Raw genomic sequence first — 25,695 nt, forward strand, 5'->3', positions numbered from 1 at the left:
GGTATACATGTACTAACCGTGTAACGAACCTTGTCTTTAGTTGGATCTGCTTTGAGAGACACACTTACGAATTAACAGTCGGTCGGTAGGGACATTCGAGTCAAAGCCAAAACATCAAATAGGAAGACAGAAGAGAGACAAAGAGAATAGACATTTGGTGGACTCGGTCATCATCGATTAGGAAGCTGTTGTCCACGTAAATACTCCGTACAATTGAATTGCGATAGCCATGTAGGCGCGACCCATCTAGACCTTGAACCATATACCATGAGATACAGGCATGGACAAAGAACACGACGCCGCTTCCGCTCGATAATCCAACGAGCACATCCCATTTTGGCCTCGTTTCATGTCCAGCCCCTTTTCTCACAGTCACGACCCTCTCGGTCTTCGCTGCTGCGCGGGAATTCCAGTCAAACAACTCAATGCACGCAAGAGACAAATTTCGACTTTGCGGTTTCCCCGTTTTCAATAAGCAATAACGCCACGTTCGCCCCGTTCTCGCCAGTCAATCAAGCCCCCGCCCGTACCGTCAGCCCACCCACATTTCGAACGCCCTTGCAGTGTGCAACAACAAAAGCTGGAAAGATGCGCCAACGGAGATTGCTTCCCAAAGTCTTTCTAATGCCAGGTAGTAACGCCGGCGAGAGTGCGCTGCGCTAGGAGGTTGCTGTGTGGTCAGAGGTGTTGGTGGCTTATCGATATGATGGTAATGATGCTGGATGCTAATCTATGTGCGGATATCGTTTTCAATCGTCGCGGTGATGGAGACATGAAAGCATGACCCTTATTCCAGAGGGCTGCCCGGAAAATTTCGTCGTGTACGACTTCCCAGAAAGATCAAGCCGAAAAGAGCTCGCCACCGTGGTCAGGCAAGCAGGTCTGGTGATGGCAAGCTGGCAAGCTACTGTGCAACCTTGGCATCGGGGAGCGACAAGCCACCAGTTCGGCGACTTGCACCGTAGTCCTTGGCCCATTTCCTGGCCAAGATTGATGCTTGTGTCTTTTTAGCCTCGGGTTGACGACAACTTACACTGGGTCTTGGACTTACCCTTGAGGAACTTCTTGGACGCATATTTCTTGAACAGCGCCTCGTGTGCGACTGGGGCCTCAAGATAGCTGATCATGAGGTCGAAAACAGGCAAAATCTCCTCTTCGTTGTAGCCAGCAAACTTGGTCAGTGTCGCGTCCTGTCAACGGTTAGAGAGAGGTCCACGCTCGGCAATTGGAATACATACCCATCCACCACGCTCAAGTATCATGCGAGCAAGGTACATGGCGGCTGCTGCAACATGACTCTGCTTGTATTCCAGGAAGCGGTGGTCCACGAGACTGATCTCCATCAAATACTTTCCCAGTGTGCGGGTCTGAATGTCATAGTTGTCGGCTTTTGAAATTCTTCGCAAGAAATTCATGGGATTTGGATAGCTAAGATCATATTTGAGTGTCGACAAGGTGTACCGCTCAGCACTCAGAACCTCTTCAATTGTGAAACCATCGTCAGCGACGTGGACGAAGTTGCCAACGTGGGGCGAAAGAACTTCTTCGTATTTAGAGGCGATGAACATGGCAGTAATACCAACAAGCTGGAGCTTGTCGAGAGGCACAACCTTTTGCGAGAGGAAGCGATCGACAATGTTGACGGCAAGAAACAAAGTTTCGGGCAGAAGCCTAAATCGGGTGTGCACCTCGATCAACCAGTCGACGAGGATGCCTCTCATCTTCCACTCGAGATCGTCTTGATGATCCATGTAATTCGGGTTAGGCTGCGTGACATTCTCCAGGGCGAAGTAATACTCAAAGATCTCGCGGACGTATTCGGCGCACATGGACGGGTCGTCTAGGTCTTCGGCATCCAGGTCAGCAACGACGTCGTGAATCTCCTCGGTCTGAGCTTGGGCTTCTTCGACGGCCTCCTCTGTGCAAGACTTCTTGCGAGGGGGTTCATCGACATCTGGAGTGACATCTTTCGACGAGGGCGCGGTAGATGTGGAGGCTTGCGTCCTTCTCTTGCCAGTGTTTCCCAGGACGCCAGAGCCACTTCCGGGTTTCTTGAGCTCAGCCGATGCTTTTGGCTTGACATTGTTGTCCTTGACGCCGAGGGCGGCTCTTGAGGAGTTGGTTCGAGAAAGCTTTTGGACGCCGCCAGCGGTTGGTTGAGCGACCTTTGACTGTAGCCCAACTTTGCTTGCCGTTGCCTTCTTCCCGTCCAGTACCACTTCTACACCTTTTGCGGCATTGGTCACGTCTCCCAACGCGCGACGTCTCGTCGCCCCGTTCAGTGTTCCCGTTGCGGATTTCTTGGTTTGCAGGGGCTTCTTCGCGACAGAGGTGGTGTCTTCGGTGCTCGCCAGACCGGCGGCCTTTGCTCGGGTCAGACGGGTTGTTTGTGTCACAGAATTCTCATCGTTCTCGTTATTGACTACTCGTTGGCGAGTACGGGGCTGGTGAGAGGTCAGCAGAGGCTTGAAAAGACGCGTGAAGGACTTATAAGAAGTACCTTCTTGACGGAAAGACTTACGACAGGCATCTTGTTTGCTTGACGCCGTGATGGCGAGGGCAGAGCCAGCACAAGAGGTCACGACCAAGACAGAGCAAAGAACCTGAAATATTCGAGTAACGACCGAGATAGCTGGGTTCTAGACCGCATTAGCAACGATGCATGTGAGGAATTCAATATGATTGGGGAATGACGCACGAGCTTTCCGGGACGTGTCTGGGCGAGTTGCAATCTCGAGATTGAGTGAAGGCGTTCTTCAGGACTGGTCGAGGTGCCGCGTTCTTGGTTGAACTTTGGTCTCAGTAAGATGTGCTGGTGCCTACGTGGTTGTAGGGGCGCGTTGTTGTTGTTGTTGTCTGAGCCAGCGAACAAGAGCGGTACGCGGGACAAGTGAGAGAGGTACGATGGAAGCTGAACAAGGACGGGGGTCAGAGGCAATGGAGTGACAAATAAGATACGGCTCGGAAGACAGAAGAGGAGTTCTCGAAGGACAACATGAGAGGTAGAAGGGGGTGGAGGCGTGAGGCGTTGTCGTGGCCGTGGTACAAGCACAAAGACAGGTACAAGTAAGTTCAAGTGCAAGCTGATGGGTTTGGAGGTGCAGATGTGGCAGAGGTGAGAGGTGCTCGGAGCAGTGCCGGTGGAGCTGCTGTTGTTTTTGCTTGGCAACAGCTGCAAGCTTGGTTGTTGGTTTGGATGGGGCCCGAATTTTGCAGGCGGGCGCTTCTGTGCTCGGACGGCGCGTGTACTGTGGGCTTCGAAGGCGTAACGAGTAGACGTGTAGTAGTGCGGGGTGGAGAGAGAGAGAGAGTCTGGCACGCACCTATTTGACCCTGGGTCCTCTGCGTAACAACAAAAAGTAATGGACCTGTGATGTAGACCTGAGGATGCCGCGATCTACTGTGTGCAAAGTAAAGTCAACAGATGAGATGAAGCCCTGAGGGGCAAATGAAAAGCTCAATGGGACGGCCTGAAGCACGAAGCAAAGACAAGAGAGTTTTGGTGTGTTGTTGATGGGGGAACTGGGCGCTGTGGCTGCTATTACTACTACTTGGTACTAGGCGCTGCACGTAAGTCGCGCCTGGCGTTGTTTATGCCGGAGCCCCCAACAGACGCTTTCGACTCGCTGCTTCTGCTGCCCCGGCAACCACACTGAATCGATGTGAATCGGCCTACTGGAGAAAAGAGCAAAAGCACGAGACCATGCAGGCCATGCTATATCCTATACATCTACACACCTCTGCACACACGAGGACATAGCTAGACAGTGCTCTACGAGTGCAGAGCACTTCCTACATACTCATGCTAGCCTTTCTTGGGCCAGTTTCACCTCTTTTCATGAGTCGCCAACAGTCAAGTCATCCCTCGTCAAGTGATACCACAATTCTATCTCCCGCTCGCAAAGTTGCGTTGAAGCACAGCTTTGACGTTCCCGTCCAAAATCACGGCGCCCGGCACTTCTTTATCGTGAATGAATCTCCCTTGCGTCTCACCTGCCTCCCACTGAGCCAGCATGTCGTTGCTCTCCTTTGGCTTGATATCCGGCCCTGCCGTTCCCACAGTGATATGCGTGATTGCGTTGACACTGCGCCACGAGGGTCCTTCACCACCAGGATAGACGCGTACAACAAATGCCATGATCCGGTCATCCCAGACCACTCTCTCCAACTTGACTCGTGCTTGTCCGAGATTGGGCGTCAGCTGATTCTTGTTCTTGAGATCGTTCGCAGCCAGTGCTTTGCGATATTCGTCCGCGTACATTTCCCACAGTTGCGGATCTTGGGTAGCAGATGCTCGGTGGATTAATGTCACGTGGAATTCATTCTGAATGCGTCGCGATTGTTTCAGCATGCGGTACATGCGGGCTTCTTCTGCCGGAGCGTGCTCGAACATGGAGGTTAGAATGGATTCAATGTTTTTCGTCGGCACCGATATGCTGAAATATTCAAGCTTGCTCGTTAGTTGTTCTAGTGTAAGCGGCTTTTCTTCGTGCCGACTTTGGACAGGCATCTTCTGCCTGTGCGGCTTCTCTCCATTCGTGGGCTTGCCGAAGGAGAGGTCATGCTTGGTCGTGACTTCACTGCCCATGGCATAGTCAATCGCGGCTTGCATGTCCTCATCACTCGGCATTTCTTCCGGGAGGAGTCCAGGGTATGCATTGTAAAGATGGGTGATGACTGTCTCCAAGTTTTCCAGAGAAGACGTACAAACGTCTAGATCGATTACTTCGTCGAAGTCGGCATCCGGGATCGTGCTCCTGTCGCAGCCCTGAAAGCGTTCCAAGAACCCTTCCATGATCCCAATGATCTCCTCAGGACTTTTGCTTCCTGCCCGGATAGTTTGATGATTGTCTCCACGGTCAAGCACACGCTGACGGGTGACTTTGCGAATATCGTCGAGCATTCGATCCTTGGGCTCATGGACGTAGTGTAATGCCACAAATCTCGCATTCGGCATTACTTTGCCGACATCATCCATGATCTGCTGTCGCTCCCGGCGTTGATGGTTGTTACGGTCGGCAATCACCACCTTGTGATTTGCCATGGCATGGACTACCGCAGCAGCGAAACGGCCTGGTCGACCTTTTTGGCCCTGGATATTATCGTTCTGTACATGACCGAAATCGAAAAGTTTTACCAATGCAGTTGCAACGGTGGTCTTCCCACATCCGATCGAGGCGATGGGGACAAGGACGATGTCGCTGACAGACGCATCATGCCCAGCTCCGTCTCCTTCAGCACGTTCTTTGGCGATGATGTCAGATCCCTTCTGGCCGATATCCGCAAGAAACCCATCACGCATCTTGATGATTCCGTGGTTCTTGTTATACTCTTTGGCCAACGATGGATCTCTGGCTAGTTGGCGCCGTGCATATTGCAAGTACGCTTCGGTAATCTTCTGGTGTTTCTTGTACTTGGGTGGCTTTCCGGCAATGATAGCTTTCGTACATTCACGCCATTGCCGATACATCAGATACGGCTCTTCGAATTTGTATTTGAAGAACCAGTCTGGCGCAAGTGACCGATCCCTGCTTCTCTTCTTGCATCTGACCACGAACCCTTCCGTGTCTCGTCCTTCCCAAGATCCAGTCTCACCACATTTCTCAAGGAACTCTTTGACCTCATCCAATGACTGGATCATTACATACTGTGCCTTTTTGAAACCCCATGTGTCGGCAAACTGGTGCACCTCCAAGCCGGATAAGGTGACAAACTCTGGGAGATTGAAGTTGAGGCCATGAAGGTACAGGCCCGCCGCTTCCGGGGGATACTCGAGGACGTGTTCTTCGAATGAGTCGTCACACAGCTCGCCGACCGCCGTAGCATTCATCTCTCTCAAGGCTTCTGCTAGTTGACGTGTGGTCTTGCCCACACTTTCGACGTGTCTCTTGATCCACTTCTCTCCAACACTGGCATGACTCTGGTCGACATCGCCGCGTGTGCCCGTAGAATGCTTGCTGCAAACTAGCAAAGTGCCATCTTCAAGTCCAGACATAAAGATGATGCAACCATTCTCTTTAACGCTCAACTCATAAGGCCCGGTGGTGTCGTTCTCAATGTTGACCCACTTTGTCTCGGGGACTTCGTCGACGTTGAAGAATTTATCATATCCTCGGACGGCAATCTCTGGAGTACCGTCGGATCTCCTGGTGGTGAAGAGCCCACGAGCATAGGTAGGAAGGTCATCTCGCTTGTAATCCCAGTCATTGAAACGCCACGAGTCAACCGTGATGCCCTGGGTACCTTCAACTTGGAACGTTGCCTTCTTGCAAGAGAATCCTTTTTTGCCTTTCGGCCGTCCTTTGTATTTTGCAGCTTCGAGGGTTTGAATTAGTTGAGAAATGCGACTAGGATCCTGTGCCATCCTGGTCACTGGGCGACAAGATCGATCACGAGAAGGGTTTATGACGAGTCGGGGAGGCTCCCGAGAAGACCGAGGCCCAAAAGATTGCTGGTTGCACGTTGACTGCCGAAAATGAAGTTGCAGAATTGATGAGGCGAACAGAATGTGGGCAGGTCGAGGAGAATGGGAGTTGCCCGGAAATTAAGTCATGAGAGTCACTTTTATTAACCAACAAGAAGGCACAACCCACGACGCCCTGAATTTTGACTTAAGGGCCGGGAATTCACAGTGAGTCATACACCTGCTGTGAAATCCAACAGGATTTATCTCGACTTTGAATCGAAGTGAATGTGGATGAGAATTCGTACTAGTGGGTCAGAGAAGTGCTCAGCCTGATGGGGGGCGCTTTTGAATCAGCCTTGCAGCCACAGTTGTGACAGGTGCTTCTCGCTAGGATCGTTCCACCACTCAGAGCCTTGCGGACCCAGCTCAATGACTCAATAGCGACTAGGTAGCTCGGGAGGTATTACCATTTTGCTTTTTGAACCTCACCCGCTCACTTTCATTTCCCCTACTCATTAGTCTTGCGGCCACATTTGACTGCGCACAACGAGTCTACGCCCTGGACAGTCCTGGACAGGCATCTGGCCTCCCCTTACGGCCCACCAAGGTCGGCTATGCTACAAGGCCATCCTTGAATCGTCGACGACACTTCCCTCTCCCATGCTAACCATGTCTGCCGAGTCCACCCTGAATCCGTTTCTGCTCGCAGCAAACACTCCAGACCCAGATCACCGCCTTTTGCCCCTCCTACGTGCAGACCCCGAGTTAGCTTCTGGACAAGACGCACACGGTTACTCGCTTCTGCATGCTGCAGCTTCCTACAATCATGTGGATCTCTTACGCTCGCTTGTTAACGAGTTCAAAGTGGATGTGAATCTGAAAGACGAGGATGGCGAAACATGTTTGTTTGTCGCCGAAACGGTCGAAGTCGCAAAGTGTCTGGTGGAGGAGCTGCACATTGACCTGCAGGTGAAAAATGACGAAGGTATGGATGCGCTGGAGAAGTTCGAGTCAGAGGAGGAATTTCCAGAAGTCGCAGAATACCTCCGCCCCTTTACCTCCCTAGATCCTGCAGTGGGAACGGCTCCTACCCGCCCTGAGCCGGTTTCAAATGGAGCCCAACGCCCTCCGTTACTTCCACCAAATGTGTCCATCAACATCGGCACTGAAGCCGATGTGGCACCCGGAACACTTGATCAAGAACCCGACCCAGAGTTCAGGAGGAGAATAGAAGAGCTGGCAGCAAAGGAGAATTTCCACACAGCAGAAGGTCAGAGAGAACTGCGTGAGTTGATTACGGATGCGGTAAGAGACGTAGGAAATGAGGGCAGGGAAGTTAGGAGACGTGTCGAGTAATTGCAAGCGCATTGGACTTTTGCAACGGCCAGTCATGCAAGGCGACTTCTTGCTCACGCCCTATTGCGTATGGCACAGACGGGAACAGGCATAACCGGGTGTAGCCGGCGACATGGTTGTATATTATTCCCATGGGTTTGCAACACGAAGATCTGTGATCCGCAAAGGATTCAGTCGTTCATCCACGCCGTTACCCGATTGGAACCAAATCTAGCCGCGAGCCGCAACCCGCTACCTCCCATCGGAAAGTAGCTGACTAAATACCACACCAAAGCGACGAGCTGCACAATCGACGAAAATAGAGTGAGAATTGTGGAGTGGAGCTGACGCGGGTAATGTCAGCAATGTCTTGCAGCATCGCGACAAGGCTATGGATTCTACTTACACCGACGGCAAAATAGATGGTCATGACGATGGAACCAAAGTAAGCGGCGGTGAATGGTAGACGAGGGCCTGAAAGCAAGTGTGTTGCGTATTGTACCGGGCCCATCAGAAAGGCCCAAGATGCCAGAAACATCAAGGAGCCGACCGACCACCTATCGCGACGCGTCAGCCACACGCACGACTCCATTTAGACACATGCACAAATTCAGGTTCTGATTGCCAAAGACACGCCTCGCAGGGGTCTTCCCGAGCATGCGCTTCAAGCTCAATATAGAAAAGAGCTGACATCATCATGGGGTGCACGCGCTGTCACATGGCCCGTGGCCCAGCGCGTGGTGGTGTGTAGCAAATGCCGCAAAGGCGGGAGTAACTCCAGCAGACTCACAGAATTGCGAATTTTCGTGGCTTTAGGGACAGAACCGGAAGCAGCACAAAACAGATAACAAAACATGCCAGCGCTGCAAGATTACAGCCGCCAAAAATCAACAAGCGGTCCCATCGGCTTACTGTGAAGTCACAAATTTTAGTAACCCTTATACCTGCGGATTTTGGATGTTCTGTATTCTTGGACAGGAGTCATGCGCAAAGGCGACTTACATGCGAACCACCCCTCTTCTTCCTCCCTCCTCGTCGGCGCCGGTAGTGGTGCTCCGGGAGCCTCGTGTGTAGGTAATTGGACATAGCCCTTTCCTCCAAATGGATTGAGCGACGAGATCCTGGACAACAACGGGTTTGACGACGACGTATTGGCCGGCACGTCCGGATCTCTTCTCGACCACCCCAAGGAATTCATTGACTCTCGAAAAGAAGACGACGCCATTTGTGAGCAGTCAATCCTCCCCAGTTCAGACTGCTCTACCCGGACAATGACTCTGTCTGCAACAGACGTGACACCTGTTACGACGACGATCTGCCCCCTTTGGGTCTTTTGGTCCTTCAGACAGACGGGCCTGGGTCCTTTAGAAGCTCCGAAGGTTTTTACTGCCAGTCGGAGAAAGGCAGACACCAATTGGAGGAGCGACGAACGTTGGAATGTCTTTTGACTTTAGCCCAGTGCCAGGTTCTCGCGTGTGACCAAGACCCAACTCAAGACGACCTCGCGGGATGACAGGACCGAAGTAGATGTCAGAGTAATGCTGTGCAAGGACAATCCACTCCGAGGCGCAACAATTGAGATCTTGTGGAGGGAGAGCAGATGGGGATAGGCACGATAGGCAGAACCGGAGGGCAGGATTTTGCCGGCTGCCTGCAGAATGTTTCGCTTTGCAAGTCGACAGCCTCCGGAGTTCACCGAAGTTGCCGACAAGGCGGAGGAAGGATTCGAGGTCGATGGAGTGGATGGAGACTCGAAAGGGAGGTGGGAACTGCGATAGCACCAAGGCTGTCAAGGGCAAAGTCTCGAAGAGGCCAGAGCGTGAAGCCCAAAGCAGAGAGGTCCGGCTGTATCGAGCGGAAAGTTGGAGAGGGTGAGCGACCAAGACAAGTCCGAGCGCAGTTGCGCAGATCCAGCGTCTGGATTGCTGGAAGGAAGGTGCCACGGTTGCGCTAAAAATTGACCCAGACCCCCAAAGGTGATTTGGGCCAGGCATCCAATCACCGCTCCACCCCGTCCCTCCACCACCCCTCTATTCCCCCCTCCTTTTGGCGGTATGTATGTAGGTATTGCTCGCATATTGCGCCAGGTCTGACCGATTGCCCACGGCAGCTTAGAGGAGCTTAGAGCATGCTATGCCGTGAACAGGATCGCGACGCTGCTCGTATCCCGGACTGAGGTCATCAGCCCAAGGGCTGAATGTCCGCCGCTAAGCCCACAAACTTCAGTTACTACTATCAGCTTCCCAGTACCGTCGCAGTTCTGGTAAAGCGTCACTTTTTAGTAAGAACTACGGGTGCTGTACAAGGCCGGACAAGCCAGCAGCCAGCAGCCAGAGCCCAGAGCGCGACCAGCCAGCGGTTCGTCCCATCCGCATGTTCTTGCAACATGGGTACCCTCTACCCATGCTCGTCCCCGTCAACTTGACTAATGCACGAGGAAGCTTCTCCACGGTGTAACGGGCGCATCCGTCGTACTGTGAGAAGCGTATACATATATGTAAAGAACGCAACACTGCATGAGTGATGGCGATCTATCCTGCATGCTGAATGCAAAGCATGACAAGGTCGTGATATTGGCCGGCGTCGAACAAAAGGACGAACCTAAGCAGTTTCCGTGAATCTGATCGCTCGTGTCGTGTCGTACAGCATTCCAGAGGAGAGCACAGACCTCAATTCAACCCGGGCGTCTTTGCTACAGAACGTGCTACTTTTCTCCGGCTGAGGATGGACGGGGCCCGTGGGTGAGCAATGAGCATGGATTCGGGGTTTGCGAAGACAGTCATCCGCAAGCATCAAGACTTTTCTGGAAATGCTGTAAATACCATGGTACGCACCTCGCAGCCTTGACGGCCCCTCTTGTGCCTCTAGTGAGCAGGAGATTGTGGCTTGGCTGGTCGGAGTGATGTCGCTTGGGGGGCCACTTGACCCAGCTCATCCTGATCGACTGATGTAATGCATGCCTTGATATACAAGTCATGCCGCAGCGCGGGCGACGAAAGGGTGTATGTACATAGCCATGCGGGCAAGAGAACGAACTCTGTGCCAGAGTCATGAGCCTTCCAACACGGGCACCCGAGACAAGGCCAAGTTGGCAAACATAACAGATATGGTCGAGGGAGGGGTGGGTGCTCGTTCTCTCTCATCCCTTGCCGCCTCGTCGCCTTCTTTCCCTCCAAGACCTGGAAGACCCAAGGAAACCCAGGGTTCACACCCTTTCGCGGGGTCCACCCGTTGCTGCTCATCCCACTCATATCAGACCAGGGTCCAAGCCTCGCGCATGTATTTCGATTGGGTTTTCCGGTCGTATCCGGCACCCTGCACGCCGCCTCATGTGGCTGCGCATGGAATCAAATGAGGAACTATGGTGGAGGTGCATACGCAAGAGGAGTGGCAGCTGGAGGATGGACGGTTGAAAGGACAGCCTGTACTTGGTACTGGTTGTGACGAGCCAGCCTTGCATGCACATATAAAGAGATCGACTGATCCGGGTTGGACGTAGCGAGAAGTTATCGTCCGTCTAGATTTTCCCCTAGTGCACGTCGGCTCAATTTGTTCGAGCGCATACATACGTACCTACTATCTTTCTAATTATCGCCTTACCTTCTCTTCCATCTCATCTCCATCGGCTTGCCCCTCTCTCTTCTCTGCGGGATCGTCCATGCCTAATGCTACTGCCACTGCCTACTGCCTACGAGATACATCCTACCACCGTGCCACTACCATCCTGAGTATACCACACAGTGCCCATCTGCCTGTCGACCTGCCAAGTGTCAACCTTGGGGTGACGCACAGTCCAATTGAGTCGTGTTCGTGGCGTGAGTGGTGGTCTCTTGAGTCACCGAGTCATCGAGTTGGTTGACCTGTTGCCGCTTGCCGCCGCGTATTGCAGCCCCGCCCTGTGCCAAGGATCGAGTTTCGAGTCCAGATCGACTCGAAACTCCATTGGCAGACTCGAATCGCAGCGAGAGCCACCAGAGCTGGTTTGCGGTGGGCGTCCACTCGCCAACCCAGAAGCCAGCGACGCCACTGCTCTTCCCCCCCTCGACTTCTCCGTCGTCCTTCTCCTGGTTCCCGCTCACTCGGCCACGGTAAGAGTCGGCCGCACTCAAAATTCACTTCCCCAAGGTGCCTCTCTCTTGCTACCACTGCCACCAACCCTTGACCTGACTGTACCCTCCCTCCCTCCCTCCACACTGGCATCTAACAACCACACCGCATCCCTCCTTCAACCACAACCACGACAACCCCGGAGCCTCGCCATCCCCCGGACACTCTGTCCTGTTCTGTTTTGCCTTTGCCTCTCACATAGATTACGACGACTTCTGACATTGACGACATCGAGTTGTGCTACTTGTACCTGCGACCCACGATCCCTCGATTCAGCGCCGATCCCACCACCAATCTTCTATCCGACCTCTTGCATCTGCTAGTCGTTCAGCTTCACCCCCACGACCTCTATCTCGTCCAAATCTCAAGCGCAAGTCGCAATTTGCGCTCTTCTTCACTCTTGCGCCCCTCCAACCGTGCGACCCTCCAACCGTGCGACTCATTTTCCGCGATATCATCAAGGCAACCCGAAAAGAGGCGGTATCGGCGATTTGGGTCAGATATCACTCCCGGAACACACACGCCGGCGGAGAAATCCCCTTGACCTGTCTGCTGGTGTTCGAATTGGGACGGTTGCGGTCGCTTCGCACGCTACGCCACGCAGAGTAGCGAATATCACTTACAGTTACACGACGGAATACGGCCGGGCGACTGTGAATCATCGCTGACAGCGCATACGACCGTCAGCCTCGTCCGTATCTTTGACTGGGACTTTCTCGGCACAGATGGTCACTACGTGACGACGTCAAACAAATCAATTCACTACAAACCCATTCACTACCGGTGTCACTGGGACGGGATTACCCTTGTCCCCGTGCCTTACCTTCATTACGACCGCTTAACCGAGTCAGCAGTTCCAATGGCTATAGCTGCCTGACAGCCGCTTGGTTCCTCTTGTTTGCTGCTGAGTGATATCAAGGTCAAGCACGCGAGCTAAGCTCTTTTATTCTTATTGCCACCCGAACCCGACCGCAGTCCTTCTCACCTTTTCCTTTGTTTTGGATCATGACACATTCTTCAGCCGGTATGCCTTACATTAAGAGCGAGCCCGATGACTTCGGCAACAACCCTAATCGATTCATGTCATCGGCCAACTATGGCAACTCTCAGAGCTATGGCAACCAGTTCAACAACCAGCAAGATGGCGGGAGCATTGACCCCTCACAACTCTCCATGCCGACTACCAACTATGGCAGCATGCCATACAACTATGGCGGAAACGCTATCTCGTCCAGTTTCGGCATCGGCCCTGTGAGCGCCGGCTACGCCGACAGCGAGTTACTAGAGTCTCTCGACTTCGGAAACAACAATGGCCAAGGCATGTTTGATGATTTCACTATGGCGAATCCACCGAACAGCAATAACAGAAATCCAGGTGCCGTCCAAATGGACCAGCAGAACCAGGTGCCACACGTCTATTCAAGTACGCCCGACGGACCTCCCATTCAGAGCCCATTCCTAGGCACCTTTGACTACAATCAATTTCGGCCCATGGGCTCCCTTCCCACGCACATGTCGCCTCATCAGGGCTCCCAATTTGGAAAGCGTCCTAGCATTCAGGCGACAAATCGGAAATCGTCCGATCAGAGATCTCCTCTGACTCCACGTACGGCTGGGATAGCGGGACTTCAGATCGGGACCCCAGAGTCGGGAAATCTCGCCAATGGTCGCCCCATCCGTGCTCCAAATGTCCAGAACCGACATGCTAAGACCTTGTCGGGACAGTACGACAGCACTCCCGGGAGCTTTCATTCATACCTAGATTCTCCGTTGTCATCCCCTGGCAATGGCATTCACCATGCTGGCATTTCTGAGACACTTGGACCTGGTCATCACGCCTCCCTGCCTGCCAAAGTCGATACCGGACTCAGCACTAGCAATGCAGAGACTGCCGAGGCGAAAAAGCGGAGGAGACGGGCATCCCACAACGCCGTTGAACGGAGACGGCGGGACAATATCAACGAACGCATCCACGATTTGTCTCACTTAGTGCCCCAACATCGCTTGGAAGATGACAAGATCAAGAAACAGCTGCAGAGTAGCGGACCGCTGTCGCCCACTACTGGCGCCACGAGCATGAGCCCGCCAAATGCTAACAGTGCTGCCACGTCATTACTTGCAGGTGCAGCCGGTCGTCGCGCTGCCAGCACTGCTGGGAATATCACGATTGGATTGCCGGTTGAGGAAAAGGAGAAAGGTCCTAACAAAGGCGACATCCTCAACGGAGCAGTGGCATGGACTCGGGATCTTATGTGGGCGCTTCATCAAAAGTACCAACAGGAAGATGAACTGGCGCAATACATCCAAACGATAGGTGGTCAATGGCCTTTCCAAGTAACAGAAGACGAGAAGCGCATGCGTTCCGAGGTGTTAGATGCTATGGAGAAAAATGATTCCAGCACCTTTTCCTACTCACGCACAGATGGCTCCGGGCTGCGGGTCCCTCGGCACACCAATGTCGCCGGCGAACGAATCCAAAACAACAATCCCAGCCTCAGTCCTCAAAGCAACTTCGAACTCAGCCCTGGCTTCCATAGTGGAGGCAGCGGCACCAACAGTGGCAGCAATGGGCCTGGCCAAACACAATACTGGCACAGCGCTGGACATACAGGCATCAGCTTCAAGGAAGAAGACGAGTTCATGGACATGAATTGACGAACTTGGCACGGCGATGTCTCGAGACGAATGCCGCCTCGGGAGGAACGCGAGTGACAGAGACAGCACCAATAGCGTTCACTTTCAACGTCAAGGCCACAGATGCTGACTCTTCACACCTGGGTCGATAACGGAGAAGTATATGAGGGTGGGGAAATTCTGCCGGCTGATTATCTCTCTCCGTCGAACATTTCCACCGACATTTGGGATGCGACGTTCCCTGTACTTGCTGGATGGGGTTTGTGGTGGAGTGTTCCACGCCGTTGATTTTTGTCTTTTGTTTGCCTGGATACCCCCTCGTTCTGACATTTCATCTTTTCCTTTGTAAGCTGGCGCACATTTGAGGGATTGTATCTCTTATTTTTTTTTTCCCAGTCAAAGGCAGAGGGCAGAGCCAGGCCTGGGACGGACTTGTATTGTACTCGGTAGGTAGACACGGAGGATCCACGCCGTGATCTGATAGCATGGATCATGACTTAGTGGGTAGGGAATCCATGATACTAGTAATAGTTTGAATGAAAGGGTTGTGTCTACATATCGCCCTAGTTAGTTCCATCGTCCATCGTCGAGGGCATGGACTAGGATTCCTGTTGAGCCATCCACGTTCCACCAGTTCACGATCCGCAGCTTGGCCGATCTGTTATCCGAGACCCGGATATGCCTACCGAGAAGTCCGTTTGGGGGACCATTCACAACGCCAGTCCCCTGATTTTCCCGCTTCTCCAACTGGAGGGAGCAGAGGGAGCAGCCACTTTTTCTTCGCCAAAGTCCCCCAAAGTCGCGAAGTCGGAGACGACTTTGTCCCCTGCGCCCAAAACATTTTCCTTTTAACAATCCTTCCTACCTGCTTTTCTTCTGCTCAAACCCTCTGTGAAGCAGACACGGATTTTCCACGGTGTTGCTTCAGCTGAGTCCCTTTCTCTCCCTGTGCCCCTGTCCTCTCCCCCCCTTGCGACCTTTGTGTCTTTGCACTCCTCTCGCTACTCCTGCGCTTACACGTTCGCCTTCGCCTTGTCGTGAACGGAACCGGATATCGCACACACAATACTTTAGAAGCAAGATGACGGAAAAGCCGTTGGGCTTCGGCTACCAGATCGGTGCCGGAGCTATTGCTGGTGTCTCTGAGGTACGTGGAGAATGCAGATAGCAGCGAGAAGAAACAGGTATCTCCATTCAGAGCTCTAGCTGATCACAGTGTTTAGATTCTCATAATGTAAGTCCCAGTGCCGCATGTTGTGCACGTGAGACCAGAATATCGCAAATCGCAAGATGTTGCCGACCAATCTTTTAACCAACGTGCTTTGTCCAGGTATCCGTTGGACGTAGTCAAAACGAGAGTGTGAGTTCAATCGCCGGGAAGTCCAGATGGTGTAGACAACACCCAGCTAAACATTTCCTGCTCGCACCAACAGACAGCTTCAGGGCAAAGCACCCGTCCCCGGCCAAGACTACTACACTGGCATGTTCGACTGCCTGCGCAAGATTGTCAAGAATGAAGGTCCCTCTCGGCTATATCGCGGCATCGGCGCGCCCATAATGATGGAGGCACCTAAGCGAGCGACAAAATTCGCCGCAAATGACTCGTGGGGTGTATTTTACCGGAATCTCTTCGGCGTGGAAAAGGCTACTCAACCTCTTGCGATCCTGACCGGCGCGACAGCCGGCGCGACAGAGGCGTTCGTCGTGGTGCCGTTTGAACTGGTCAAGATCAGATTACAAGATCGCGCGTCGGCGGGCAAGTATAGCGGAATAATGGACTGCGTCGTCAAGACGGTGAAGAGCGAGGGACCACTGGCGCTTTACAACGGACTGGAGTCGACCCTGTGGCGGCACATCCTCTGGAACGCAGGTTACTTCGGGTGTATATTCCAAGTCAAGTCGCTCATGCCCAAGGTCGACAAATCCGACCGCGCAAAGGCGATGCTGAACGACTTCATCTCCGGCACGATCGGTGGCACCGTCGGTACGATCCTGAACACACCCATGGACGTGGTCAAGTCGCGTATTCAGAATTCGCCCAAGGTCAACGGACAGGTGCCTAAGTATAATTGGGCATGGCCTGGTCTGGGCACGATCATGAAGGAGGAAGGCTTCGCCGCGCTGTACAAGGGCTTCTTGCCCAAGGTGCTAAGATTGGGTCCTGGAGGCGGAGTGTTGCTTGTCGTGTACACCGGAGTGATGGACTGGTTCCGAAAGATGGGCGCTCAACCAATCGGTTGAGTGTGTGTATGTGAGAGAGAGAAAGAGGGCAAGGGGGAGAACTAGAGAGTCTTGTGTGAGCGAAGGGAGGAGGTTCTCATTTTTATTTTTTGCTTTTCTTGGTCCTCGTCTCCTGATTGAGAAGTCGAGCCCACAGACTCGAAAGGAAGCTCTTGCGCTTGGTTAACCAGCGCGTAAGCACAGTAAAGGAAGAGAGGGAGGGGGAATCTCGCAAGCATCGCATACGTCGCATAGAAGCAGATAGAAAGAGAGAAAGGCCTGATACGCAACAACGGGGGGTTCTGATTTCTGCAACATACGGGAGGTTTCGAGTTAAAGAAAAGGGCTGAAGGGCACACAAACTATTGAATACTGACACTACTTAGTTTTCTTGACTATTACATTTGGTCTTGCCCTTCCTCATGCTCTTGCTCCTGCTCCTATTTCGGGTTCCGGGGTTAGTTTTGTTCGGCTCATCCTATACAGTATGAGTCCTCCTGTGATGTGTTCATGCCAGCTCAGACATGCAAACATACTGTACTTAACCAGTACTATACTCCATTCTCGATACATTGTTAGGTAGCTCTAGTCGATCCCCCTTTGCTTCTGTTACATACCATACGTACCACCAGTCCTAACTACAGACTCCATCCTGCGTCCCCCAGAAAAAGGGGGGATGAAGACATAGCTATGAAGGTAGGAAGGGTGAGTGAGATAGATAGGTGAGAAGGGGTGCTTTGGCGCGCAGAGGCCTATGGCCTCCTTCACTTTCCAACTGCATATGTATTCAACCGGGCATTTTTCTCCCTCGCTCTCGGTCTTGCTCTTGCTCTCGCTCACCCTCTGTTTTGGAGTCCGAGTAGATCCATGCAAGATGAGTCCGGATTCATATCCAGACGTGCAAGACTCGACGCCCTATGCATACAGGATCAAATGCTTGTGCCAATGACAATACCGATGCCTACCCATGTTGATATCCAAACCAATGCCAATGCCCGATGCTGATGCCGATGCCAGTAACTCCCAGTGATATTCAAGACATACTCCACGACACAAGATCAGGTATCCCGGCCAGCGACAACCTCGATCTACTTTGCCCGTCTGACATACCATCTCGACCTTGTGCCTTCTTCGAGCTCGACAATGACTTTTGATGGTGGCCGAGACCCTGTTTTCTGCTTGTCTCCCCGGTTCCCCTGCACGTCCGCAGCGCCATTGCGGCATTTTGATTTGTTTTTGTTTACGTCGGCGTTCCCGTTCTCATTTTCCCTTGACCTTTGAAATTTACTCTGCTCAACATCTGTCTCAGCGGATTCGGTGATCTCTTCATCATTCACTTTGACAATGATTTCCCCGAAGGATTGGGCCTTAGGGTCAGTGCCTTCGTTCGCTTTCGGGCGTATCTGGAGCGATCCTTCGGTTTTCACTGGTGACGCATTGCCATTTCTTTGCCCCTGTCTACCTTGCTCTCTTTCGGAACTCGGGTTCTTCGTGGATAGATCCTTCGTGTTAAGAGATTTGTCCCTAGTCCAAAATCTCTCTTTCAACGCGTCTTCCCAGCCCGCCCGCCGAGCAATTTCTTCCAGGACTAGATCACACTCCCCCAACAGTTCGATGTCAACCTTGACCCCTTCACGTTGGCAGCGGTCCTTACTGATCCATATTTGTGGCACTGTTGGAGGGATGTTAAGGAGCATTTCATTCACGGGCTCAACTTTGAGAGACGTGCCAACGATAACGAGCAGATCGACTTTGCTTTTGTCAATTTTCAGTCGCGGAGCATAGGAATCCGCTATGTCCTCGCCGAAGAAAGTCATGTCCGGTTTCAGCAGACCCTTGGGGAAATCCGTTTTGGCTGCTGATTCTTCAGAGTCTGTGTCTTCAAATTCATCGCGCTTGCGTTTCTTCTTGCTGCTGCGCCCGCGGTGCTTGACGTTACTTCTGGGTTTTGGACCCCCGTCGAGCAGGGTGCATTTGCAATAGGGGACTCCTCCCGCCCGCACGACAGGCATGTATTTCCTGGCTGTCGTCCGTTTCCCACAGCTCATGCAGGTGGCGGTTGCCAATGTGCCATGGCATTGGATCAACTTCGAGGAGGAAACACCAGCAGCCAGCTCTAGCCCGTCGATGTTTTGGGTATAGTTGGTCAAAAGCTTCCCTTTTGATTGCAGCATGGAGATGAAGGCGTGCGTCAAACTGTACTTTGGAACCAAGGGCACAGAGATATCGTGGACTGATCTGGTTGAGTCGACGGCCCTATCAGCGGGCACAAGGCCTTGCATCTTGGGAAACACCTTCGCAGCTTGCTTAAAAAACTCTTCCGGGTCGGCTTTGAAATTATCAATATGGAACAGTTCCTGTGGATCGTCGTATACCGAATCGACGAGGAGATTGTAAACGCCATTGGCAGAACGAAAATCGGGAACCCCCAGTGAAGTCGAAATACCCGCACCCGTCAGCACAATGATATTCTTCGAGGATTTGAAGAGTGAGACGGCATGGTCCAGAGTGTAATACTGATTCAAGCGGGGCCGGATTTGCGGAACTCTGTTCGCGGGGGAAGAAAGCCTTCGGGGCGGTAGTGATGACGCCCTGTCTATGTTTAACTGATGAATGCGAAGTAGTTTAGATGGCGACGGCCGACCGGGTGAAGTGTCAAAATAAGAAGTGCCATCCCGATGGGCGGGCGAGTGAGGTGCTGAAGTCGTCATCGTTGCGCGATCAAACGTTCTCGGAAACTGTGTGATAGTCGAGACTTGAGCGGCGTTCAGTGTGGTCTGGAAGTCGTCTGTTTCAGGTTTTGGGCAGCAAGAACAATAGATTCCGAGGCACGGCATCAGGACTTCGCATGACACTTGGTCATCTGGGTAAGGCTGAAGAGTGTGTGGTCCCAGGCTCGCGATGGAGGTTGCAAATGTCGAAGGTTCGAAATGGATACACTCGAGTCATGACTGTCAATTGATACACAGGTGCTCTGAGTGGGAGAAAGGGTCAGCGCACTTTTCTCCGAGAGCGCACGTACTATATACGACCGCGAGATCTTGGAGAGAGGCTGAGTCTGCTCGAGCTGACCAAAAGCACGGAGTAGGGGGGAGGGGGGATTGTGCTGGGACGAGCTGAGATGTGGTTCGAGCGTCTCCTGAGCCCTGAGGCTGTGCCGTTCTTGGAGAGGGCTCCATGACATCATAGCACAGCTAGGCACGTGGACGCGCTTCCCGACGCGCTTCCCACTTTAACGCGACTTGTGGTCGTTGTGTGCGCATTGTCGACCCTCCCTCCAAAACATTGAGAAATCAGCCAGTCTTCCCACCACACTCAACACACCTCTATGACTGCCACCACAAGCCCAGTCACTTTAACATTATGCCCTCCGCGCCGTTGGGCGTCTCATCGCAGTCGAGAAGAAAGCTCAAGGCTTTTGCATTCGATGAAAGGCTGCTGGATGGCGATGAAGACAAGGAGAACCCGAAGGATCAAAATAAAGCTCTGACAAGACCCGAGTCGGATGATCCTGACCTTCTCCGCCAGCACCAGTTACCTGAACCCAGAGTTCCTCATACTCCAGCAGTGCGCATTCCCATCGAAGACCTCATCGCAAATACCGAGGATGCGTACAATTGCACTCCACCAGTAAACACTCCGAAAGACCACGTTCTCTGGCAGACACATCCGGACAGCTCAGATGCGTCGATAGCGGCTGGCGCCACACAAAGAAGCAGAAAACGCGCTCACAGTTCGTCGCCCTTCTCCTCGCAGCAGCTCTCCGTGCACAAAGATGCCTTGAACCTTGACACATTAAACAAGTCCCTACGCACTCCCAACAATGATCCTACACAAGATCTATGGAATAGATACACGACTGCCAATGGATTGAAGAAAGATGCAAAAGAGCCGACCTTACCCTCACATCTTCATTTGCTTCCTTCATCGCCCCAAACACCAAGTACTACCAGTAAGGATAGCGGCTTAAGACGAACACACAGCTGCGGAATCGAGTGGCCTGCATCAAAAGCGAAGCGTAGAAAGGTGGAGACGACCGCGCACCACAGCCGCACTAAGGAGCTTTTTGCTGCTTCTCGCAAGGATATTCTACGCCGTGATCTCCCTAATAATACTCGGGTCGGACTCCTGCTCGAGAGGATCCAGGAAAGTTTGACCAGGAAGGTTGACGCTGCTGAAAGCCCCTCAAGCTCCTCACCGCTTCCGGACAGACGCTCTCAGGCACTTGTATCGCCAACCAAGCCGACAAATAGGATCAGACAGGCGTCTGTTGGTCTTGTAGACACAGCTCGCTCTCCCCCAAAAGCTCCACCGGGAAAAGTTGCGATTCCGTCTGAAATATCATTCTCGTCCGAGTTCAGCGATGATGGTCTCGATGTCGAGGCTTTCGAGAGTGTTGAGTGGGCCCTTGAACAAGCCGAGACGAAGAACAAAACAAGTCACGTCGTATCAAATCACAACGAGAATGGCCTGAATACGCGGTCTAATATTCACTCTTACGATGAGGCCAAGCCCCTCCAGCTTGATGGATCAAGGGATCAAAGGGGAAGACTGCAAAACGAGAATGAAAAGTTAATCCTGCAATCGGAGCATACTGCCAAAGAGTTCGACGAATTTGATGACGACGACGACGACGACGAAGAATTGATGAATGAGATGCTTGATCTTGCTGCTCAGTATGATTCACCATCGCAAGCAGTGGTGACCAACCCGCAAGCCCCTGGAAAGCCGACTTTGGGCACCAATCCACGATCCAAGTACCTTGAAACACTCGATGAATTCGAAGACGCCTTTGATGATGATGATGATTTCTGGGAGGACATTGCAAATGCCACCTGCGGAAAGGGAAGGACACCGATCGCATCCAAAGATCATGTACGTTCTTCATTGATTTGAAGTTGATGACATGTATACTGATAGAGTAAATAGACATCAATTGACAATCGAGCCATCAAACGTTATCTCATTATGGATGTCCTTGAGAGTGAATATGAATATAAGCCTGGACGTAGACGACCTGAGAAAGTACGACTCCCCTTTCCCTGGCCACCCTCGGAACACTAACGGGACCTAGATGCTTTCGGTCAAAGATGAGAGATCCGGAACGTGCTATATCATTCTCCTGCGAGAATCCTGGTACGATACCAGATGCACCAAAGGGTCTTATGTTCATGTCATTGGCAAATTCGATCATACGGGCCAATGCATTGTCAATGATGCCGACAACATGATCATTCTCCATCCTGACCATCTTATTTCCTCGACTGTTGTTGGAGATTCCTTCACCTGCATGCGACGTGCCGTTCTCCAAGACAGAGTTAAAGCTACCAGCACAGCCAGTCAGCCTCAGGTGTACGGCCACATCCTGCACGAAGTGTTCGGACGTGCTTTGCGGATAAACAAATGGGACATGCAGTCGTTCAGAGAGATCATTGACAAGACTCTTCCGTCTTACATCGAGTCGCTCTATGAGATCGGTGTCCGGGTTCAAGACGCAACGGAGTATCTTCTAGGAAAGACACCGGAACTAATGGCATGGGCTAGTGTCTTTGTCGGAGATACCCTGTCTGCTGATGCTCTCATTCGTGATCGGAACGGCCTTCTGGTTCCCGCCACTGTCAATAAATTGCTCGAACTGGAAGAACATGTCTGGTCTCCCATGTACGGTCTCAAAGGGAACATCGACGCCACAGTCCAAGTACAGATGAAGTTACCGCATGAACAATCACCCAGGACTCTGTTGGTGCCCTTCGAACTGAAAACTGGTAAGAAGGACAACGTGGAGCAGCACCGTGTCCAAACAGCACTATACACTCTGCTCTTATCAGACAGATACGACATCGCTGTGACATGTGGCGTGCTATACTACATGGAAACTTCCAAAACATACAGGGTTGAAGGCATCAGAAACGAGATTCGCCACATGATCATCCAGCGAAACGAATTGGCTTGCTTTGTTCACGACAAGTTAGCTCTGCCGCCAATGATCAAGAAACAACATCTCTGCAAAAGCTGCTACTCCAAGGCGGCCTGTTTCACGTACCACAAGTTGTCCGAAAATGGTACCACAGACACCAGTGGTCTGGGCGAGAAGTTCAGCGAAGTCGTCGACCACCTGTCGGCAGCACATCAATCTTTCTTCAAGAAGTGGGATGATTTGCTCACGAAAGAAGAACGTGATACCATGAAGTTCCGCCGCGAGCTTTGGACAATGTTGAGTTCGGAACGCGAGGCAGTTGGGCGTTGCTTCTCAGAGGTAGTGATTCAGCCCGGATCGGCATTTGAAAATCCTGAAAGCTCCAAAATCAACCGATTTGAGTACACTTTTGTCAAGCATATGCCTAGTCCCGGCTTCTCTTTTAGAGAGTCACAGATTACCACCGGGGAGCCAATTCTAATATCGGACGAGAAAGGACATTTCAACTTTGCAGCCGGCTTTGTTACAAATGTACAACCCACTAGAGTTGTGGTTGCGGTCGACCGGAGACTCGAACGTGCACTGAGGAAAAGGGAAAGCTTCGACCCTGTCACTAATCAAGTATTTTCTAGTCATGTCAGCATGGCTGAGGGTGGCAACTCCCCGTCTTCGCAACGTGACGACCCCATCCTCTACCGGATCGACAAGGATGAGTTTGCGAATGGCATGGCTACAGCACGGAACAACATCCTTCGAATGATGGAAAAAGATCTCTGGCGAGCGCGAGAGCTTCGCCAATTGATTATCGAGAACAAGCGTCCAGATTTCAAGGTCAGTTCAACAGCGTACACGCTATCTGGACCAGCCTCTCAACAAAATCTCAATGTCGATCAGCAACGAGCCATTGAGAAGGTTATGGCCGCAAAGGACTATGCCCTCGTCCTTGGAATGCCGGGTACGGGAAAAACCACAACCATTGCTCACATCATCCGCGCGCTTGTGTCTCAAGGCAAATCAGTACTTCTTGCATCGTACACACATACTGCGGTGGACAACATCCTGTTGAAGATCAAGGATGATAACATTCCCGTCCTACGAATCGGAGCGGTCAACAAAGTGCATCCGGAGGTGCAGTCATTTGCAGACATCTCAGGGATTCCCAAACGCACAACAGAGGAGCTTCACATCTCCTGGCACGAAAGTAAAGTCGTGGCAACTACTTGCCTCGGTGTCAATCATGGCATTTTCAACGCCCGGACATTTGACTACTGCATCGTGGACGAAGCTTCTCAGATCACTTTACCAGTTTGCTTGGGACCAATTCGAATGGCGAGAACTTTTATTCTTGTGGGTGACCACTATCAGCTACCGCCTCTGGTCCAGAATAGAGAGGCTTTAGAGGGCGGCCTAGATGTAAGTCTCTTCAAATTGTTATCTGATGCGCAGCCAGACTCAGTGGTCAACCTGGAACACCAGTATCGAATGGCAGAAGACATCATGCTTCTATCCAGGGAACTTGTCTACTCGGGTCGGATCAAATGCGGCAATGAAGCCGTCGCAGGTCGAATGCTTGAAATCCCAGACCTTGACAGTGGGATTGCCGCTCATCATTTCACCGCTTCTTCCCTAGCAAAGTCCAGTACATCGACGGTATGCCTCGCCAATGCCGGTTGTTGGCTCCGACGCGCCCTCTCACCTTTCTCTCGCTGCCTCTTCCTCAATACCGACAGCATCATACCTAGCAGTGTGGCACGAGAAACCGTGGCGGGTGCACGGATCACCAATAATGTCGAATCAATCCTTACCGCACAGCTAGTCACCACGTTATTTCACGCTGGCGTCGCGCCCCGCTCCATCGGCGTCATCACTTTCTATCGCTCCCAACTTGCCGTCTTAAGAGCCGATGTGAGAGCCCTCGCCGGGTCTGTTGCGTCCGGCGAGGTGGAAATGCACACCGCAGATAAATATCAAGGACGAGACAAGGAGGTTGTGATATTGAGCTGTGTGCGGAGCAACGAGAGCCATCATGTGGGAGACCTCCTCAAAGATTGGCGACGGGTGAATGTCGCGGTAACGAGGGCGAGGAGTAAGTTGTTGCTTGTCGGGAGTAAGAGCACATTGGAAGGGAGCGGTGTGCCCATCTTGGAAGGATTGACGAGGATTATGGAGCAGAAGGGATGGGTATTGGAGATGCCAGGTGAAGCTTGCGAGATGCATTGCTTCGAGAGTGCCATCACTCAGACTAATGGCCGTACTGCGCAAATTTGTAGTGGTGGAGGACCTGCCGGAGCGCAGGAAGCGAGGGGTTCATCACTATCACCGTCCGCGAACAAGAAGAGAAAGCAATGGACAATTAAACAGGCAAGCGAGGGCAACTACGCTTACGTGAGTCCAAGAAAAACGCAGAAGCAAGGTTCCTCTAGAAAGCCGGACAAGGTTGTGAGAGGAACTGGGCTGGTCGGTGGCCCTGATGGCGGCCTGCAGAAGTTGTTGGACAAGAGACCCGTCTTGCGGGATGTGTCGAACGAGCTCGTTGGTGACGAGTGCGGAAGCGAGTTGGACAAGGAGAATATCAATTTGGATACAGATCCATATATGGACGTGGACATGGATGCGGATTCTGACCTTGTGGATTTTGGAGTATACTGAATGGATGCTCGGCAATGCAGATGGAGGAAAAGTACGGAGTTCAGGGACTGTTATTCGGATGTGGGCGGGGAGCTTGCTTTTGGACTCTTGAGGCGAAGGTCGTCGGAAAGTTTGAAGCCGCATCACAACAAGTTGGATAGGTACTATTCCTTGGAGGACTGCGGCTTCCTCGTGCATCTGAGTTTGAACTGGACTTCGTCACCAGCTTGCCTCGTAGAGATGCTAATCGGCCAGATACCTACTCCATCGGTTGTAGGAGAGTCAATCTCAAAACGAAATGACAGTTTGATGCTGAAGATATGCTGTACTTGACGGAGGGCACAGTAATATTCAAGAGATACCGACGAGGCTGTGACTCCGTATCCCCTCGCAGCCTGGTGCCTGCCCCGCTAAACCAACCTGGGATATCGTGTTCCCCTGCAGCCTC

The 25,695-nt window shown here is 52.3% G+C and overlaps 7 protein-coding genes across 7 annotated transcripts; 4 read left to right on the top strand and 3 right to left on the bottom strand.

Annotated features, from left to right (window-relative positions):
* Positions 1–904: 904 nt before the first annotated feature.
* Positions 905–2,530, bottom strand: Z519_03793 (uncharacterized protein; the record flags this gene model as incomplete). Its single annotated transcript, XM_016761540.1, has 4 exons — positions 905–996; positions 1,052–1,190; positions 1,239–2,444; positions 2,501–2,530. The coding sequence occupies 4 exons, from the start codon at positions 2,528–2,530 to the stop codon at positions 905–907; spliced, it is 1,467 nt and encodes a 488-aa protein (XP_016621878.1).
* Positions 2,531–3,886: 1,356 nt separating this feature from the next.
* Positions 3,887–6,364, bottom strand: Z519_03794 (uncharacterized protein; the record flags this gene model as incomplete). Its single annotated transcript, XM_016761541.1, has 1 exon — positions 3,887–6,364. One exon carries the CDS (start codon positions 6,362–6,364, stop codon positions 3,887–3,889), a length of 2,478 nt encoding a protein of 825 aa, XP_016621879.1.
* A 711-nt stretch (positions 6,365–7,075) lies between these two features.
* Positions 7,076–7,762, top strand: Z519_03795 (uncharacterized protein; the record flags this gene model as incomplete). Its single annotated transcript, XM_016761542.1, has 1 exon — positions 7,076–7,762. One exon carries the CDS (start codon positions 7,076–7,078, stop codon positions 7,760–7,762), a length of 687 nt encoding a protein of 228 aa, XP_016621880.1.
* Positions 7,763–12,874: 5,112 nt separating this feature from the next.
* Z519_03796 (uncharacterized protein) lies at positions 12,875–14,503 on the top strand (the record flags this gene model as incomplete). Its single annotated transcript, XM_016761543.1, has 1 exon — positions 12,875–14,503. One exon carries the CDS (start codon positions 12,875–12,877, stop codon positions 14,501–14,503), a length of 1,629 nt encoding a protein of 542 aa, XP_016621881.1.
* Positions 14,504–15,563: 1,060 nt separating this feature from the next.
* Positions 15,564–16,723, top strand: Z519_03797 (uncharacterized protein; the record flags this gene model as incomplete). The annotated part of the gene is made up of 4 exons (XM_016761544.1): positions 15,564–15,629; positions 15,706–15,716; positions 15,813–15,842; positions 15,916–16,723. 4 exons carry the CDS (start codon positions 15,564–15,566, stop codon positions 16,721–16,723), a joined length of 915 nt encoding a protein of 304 aa, XP_016621882.1.
* Positions 16,724–17,790: 1,067 nt separating this feature from the next.
* On the bottom strand, positions 17,791–19,413 carry Z519_03798 (uncharacterized protein; the record flags this gene model as incomplete). Its single annotated transcript, XM_016761545.1, has 1 exon — positions 17,791–19,413. The coding sequence occupies one exon, from the start codon at positions 19,411–19,413 to the stop codon at positions 17,791–17,793; it is 1,623 nt and encodes a 540-aa protein (XP_016621883.1).
* Positions 19,414–20,065: 652 nt separating this feature from the next.
* Z519_03799 (uncharacterized protein) lies at positions 20,066–25,268 on the top strand (the record flags this gene model as incomplete). The annotated part of the gene is made up of 3 exons (XM_016761546.1): positions 20,066–21,577; positions 21,632–21,727; positions 21,777–25,268. The coding sequence occupies 3 exons, from the start codon at positions 20,066–20,068 to the stop codon at positions 25,266–25,268; spliced, it is 5,100 nt and encodes a 1,699-aa protein (XP_016621884.1).
* Positions 25,269–25,695: the final 427 nt, after the last annotated feature.

The sequence above is a fragment of the Cladophialophora bantiana genome, assembly GCF_000835475.1.
Source record: "Cladophialophora bantiana CBS 173.52 unplaced genomic scaffold supercont1.5, whole genome shotgun sequence".
In the NCBI taxonomy this organism is placed as follows: domain Eukaryota; kingdom Fungi; phylum Ascomycota; class Eurotiomycetes; order Chaetothyriales; family Herpotrichiellaceae; genus Cladophialophora; species Cladophialophora bantiana.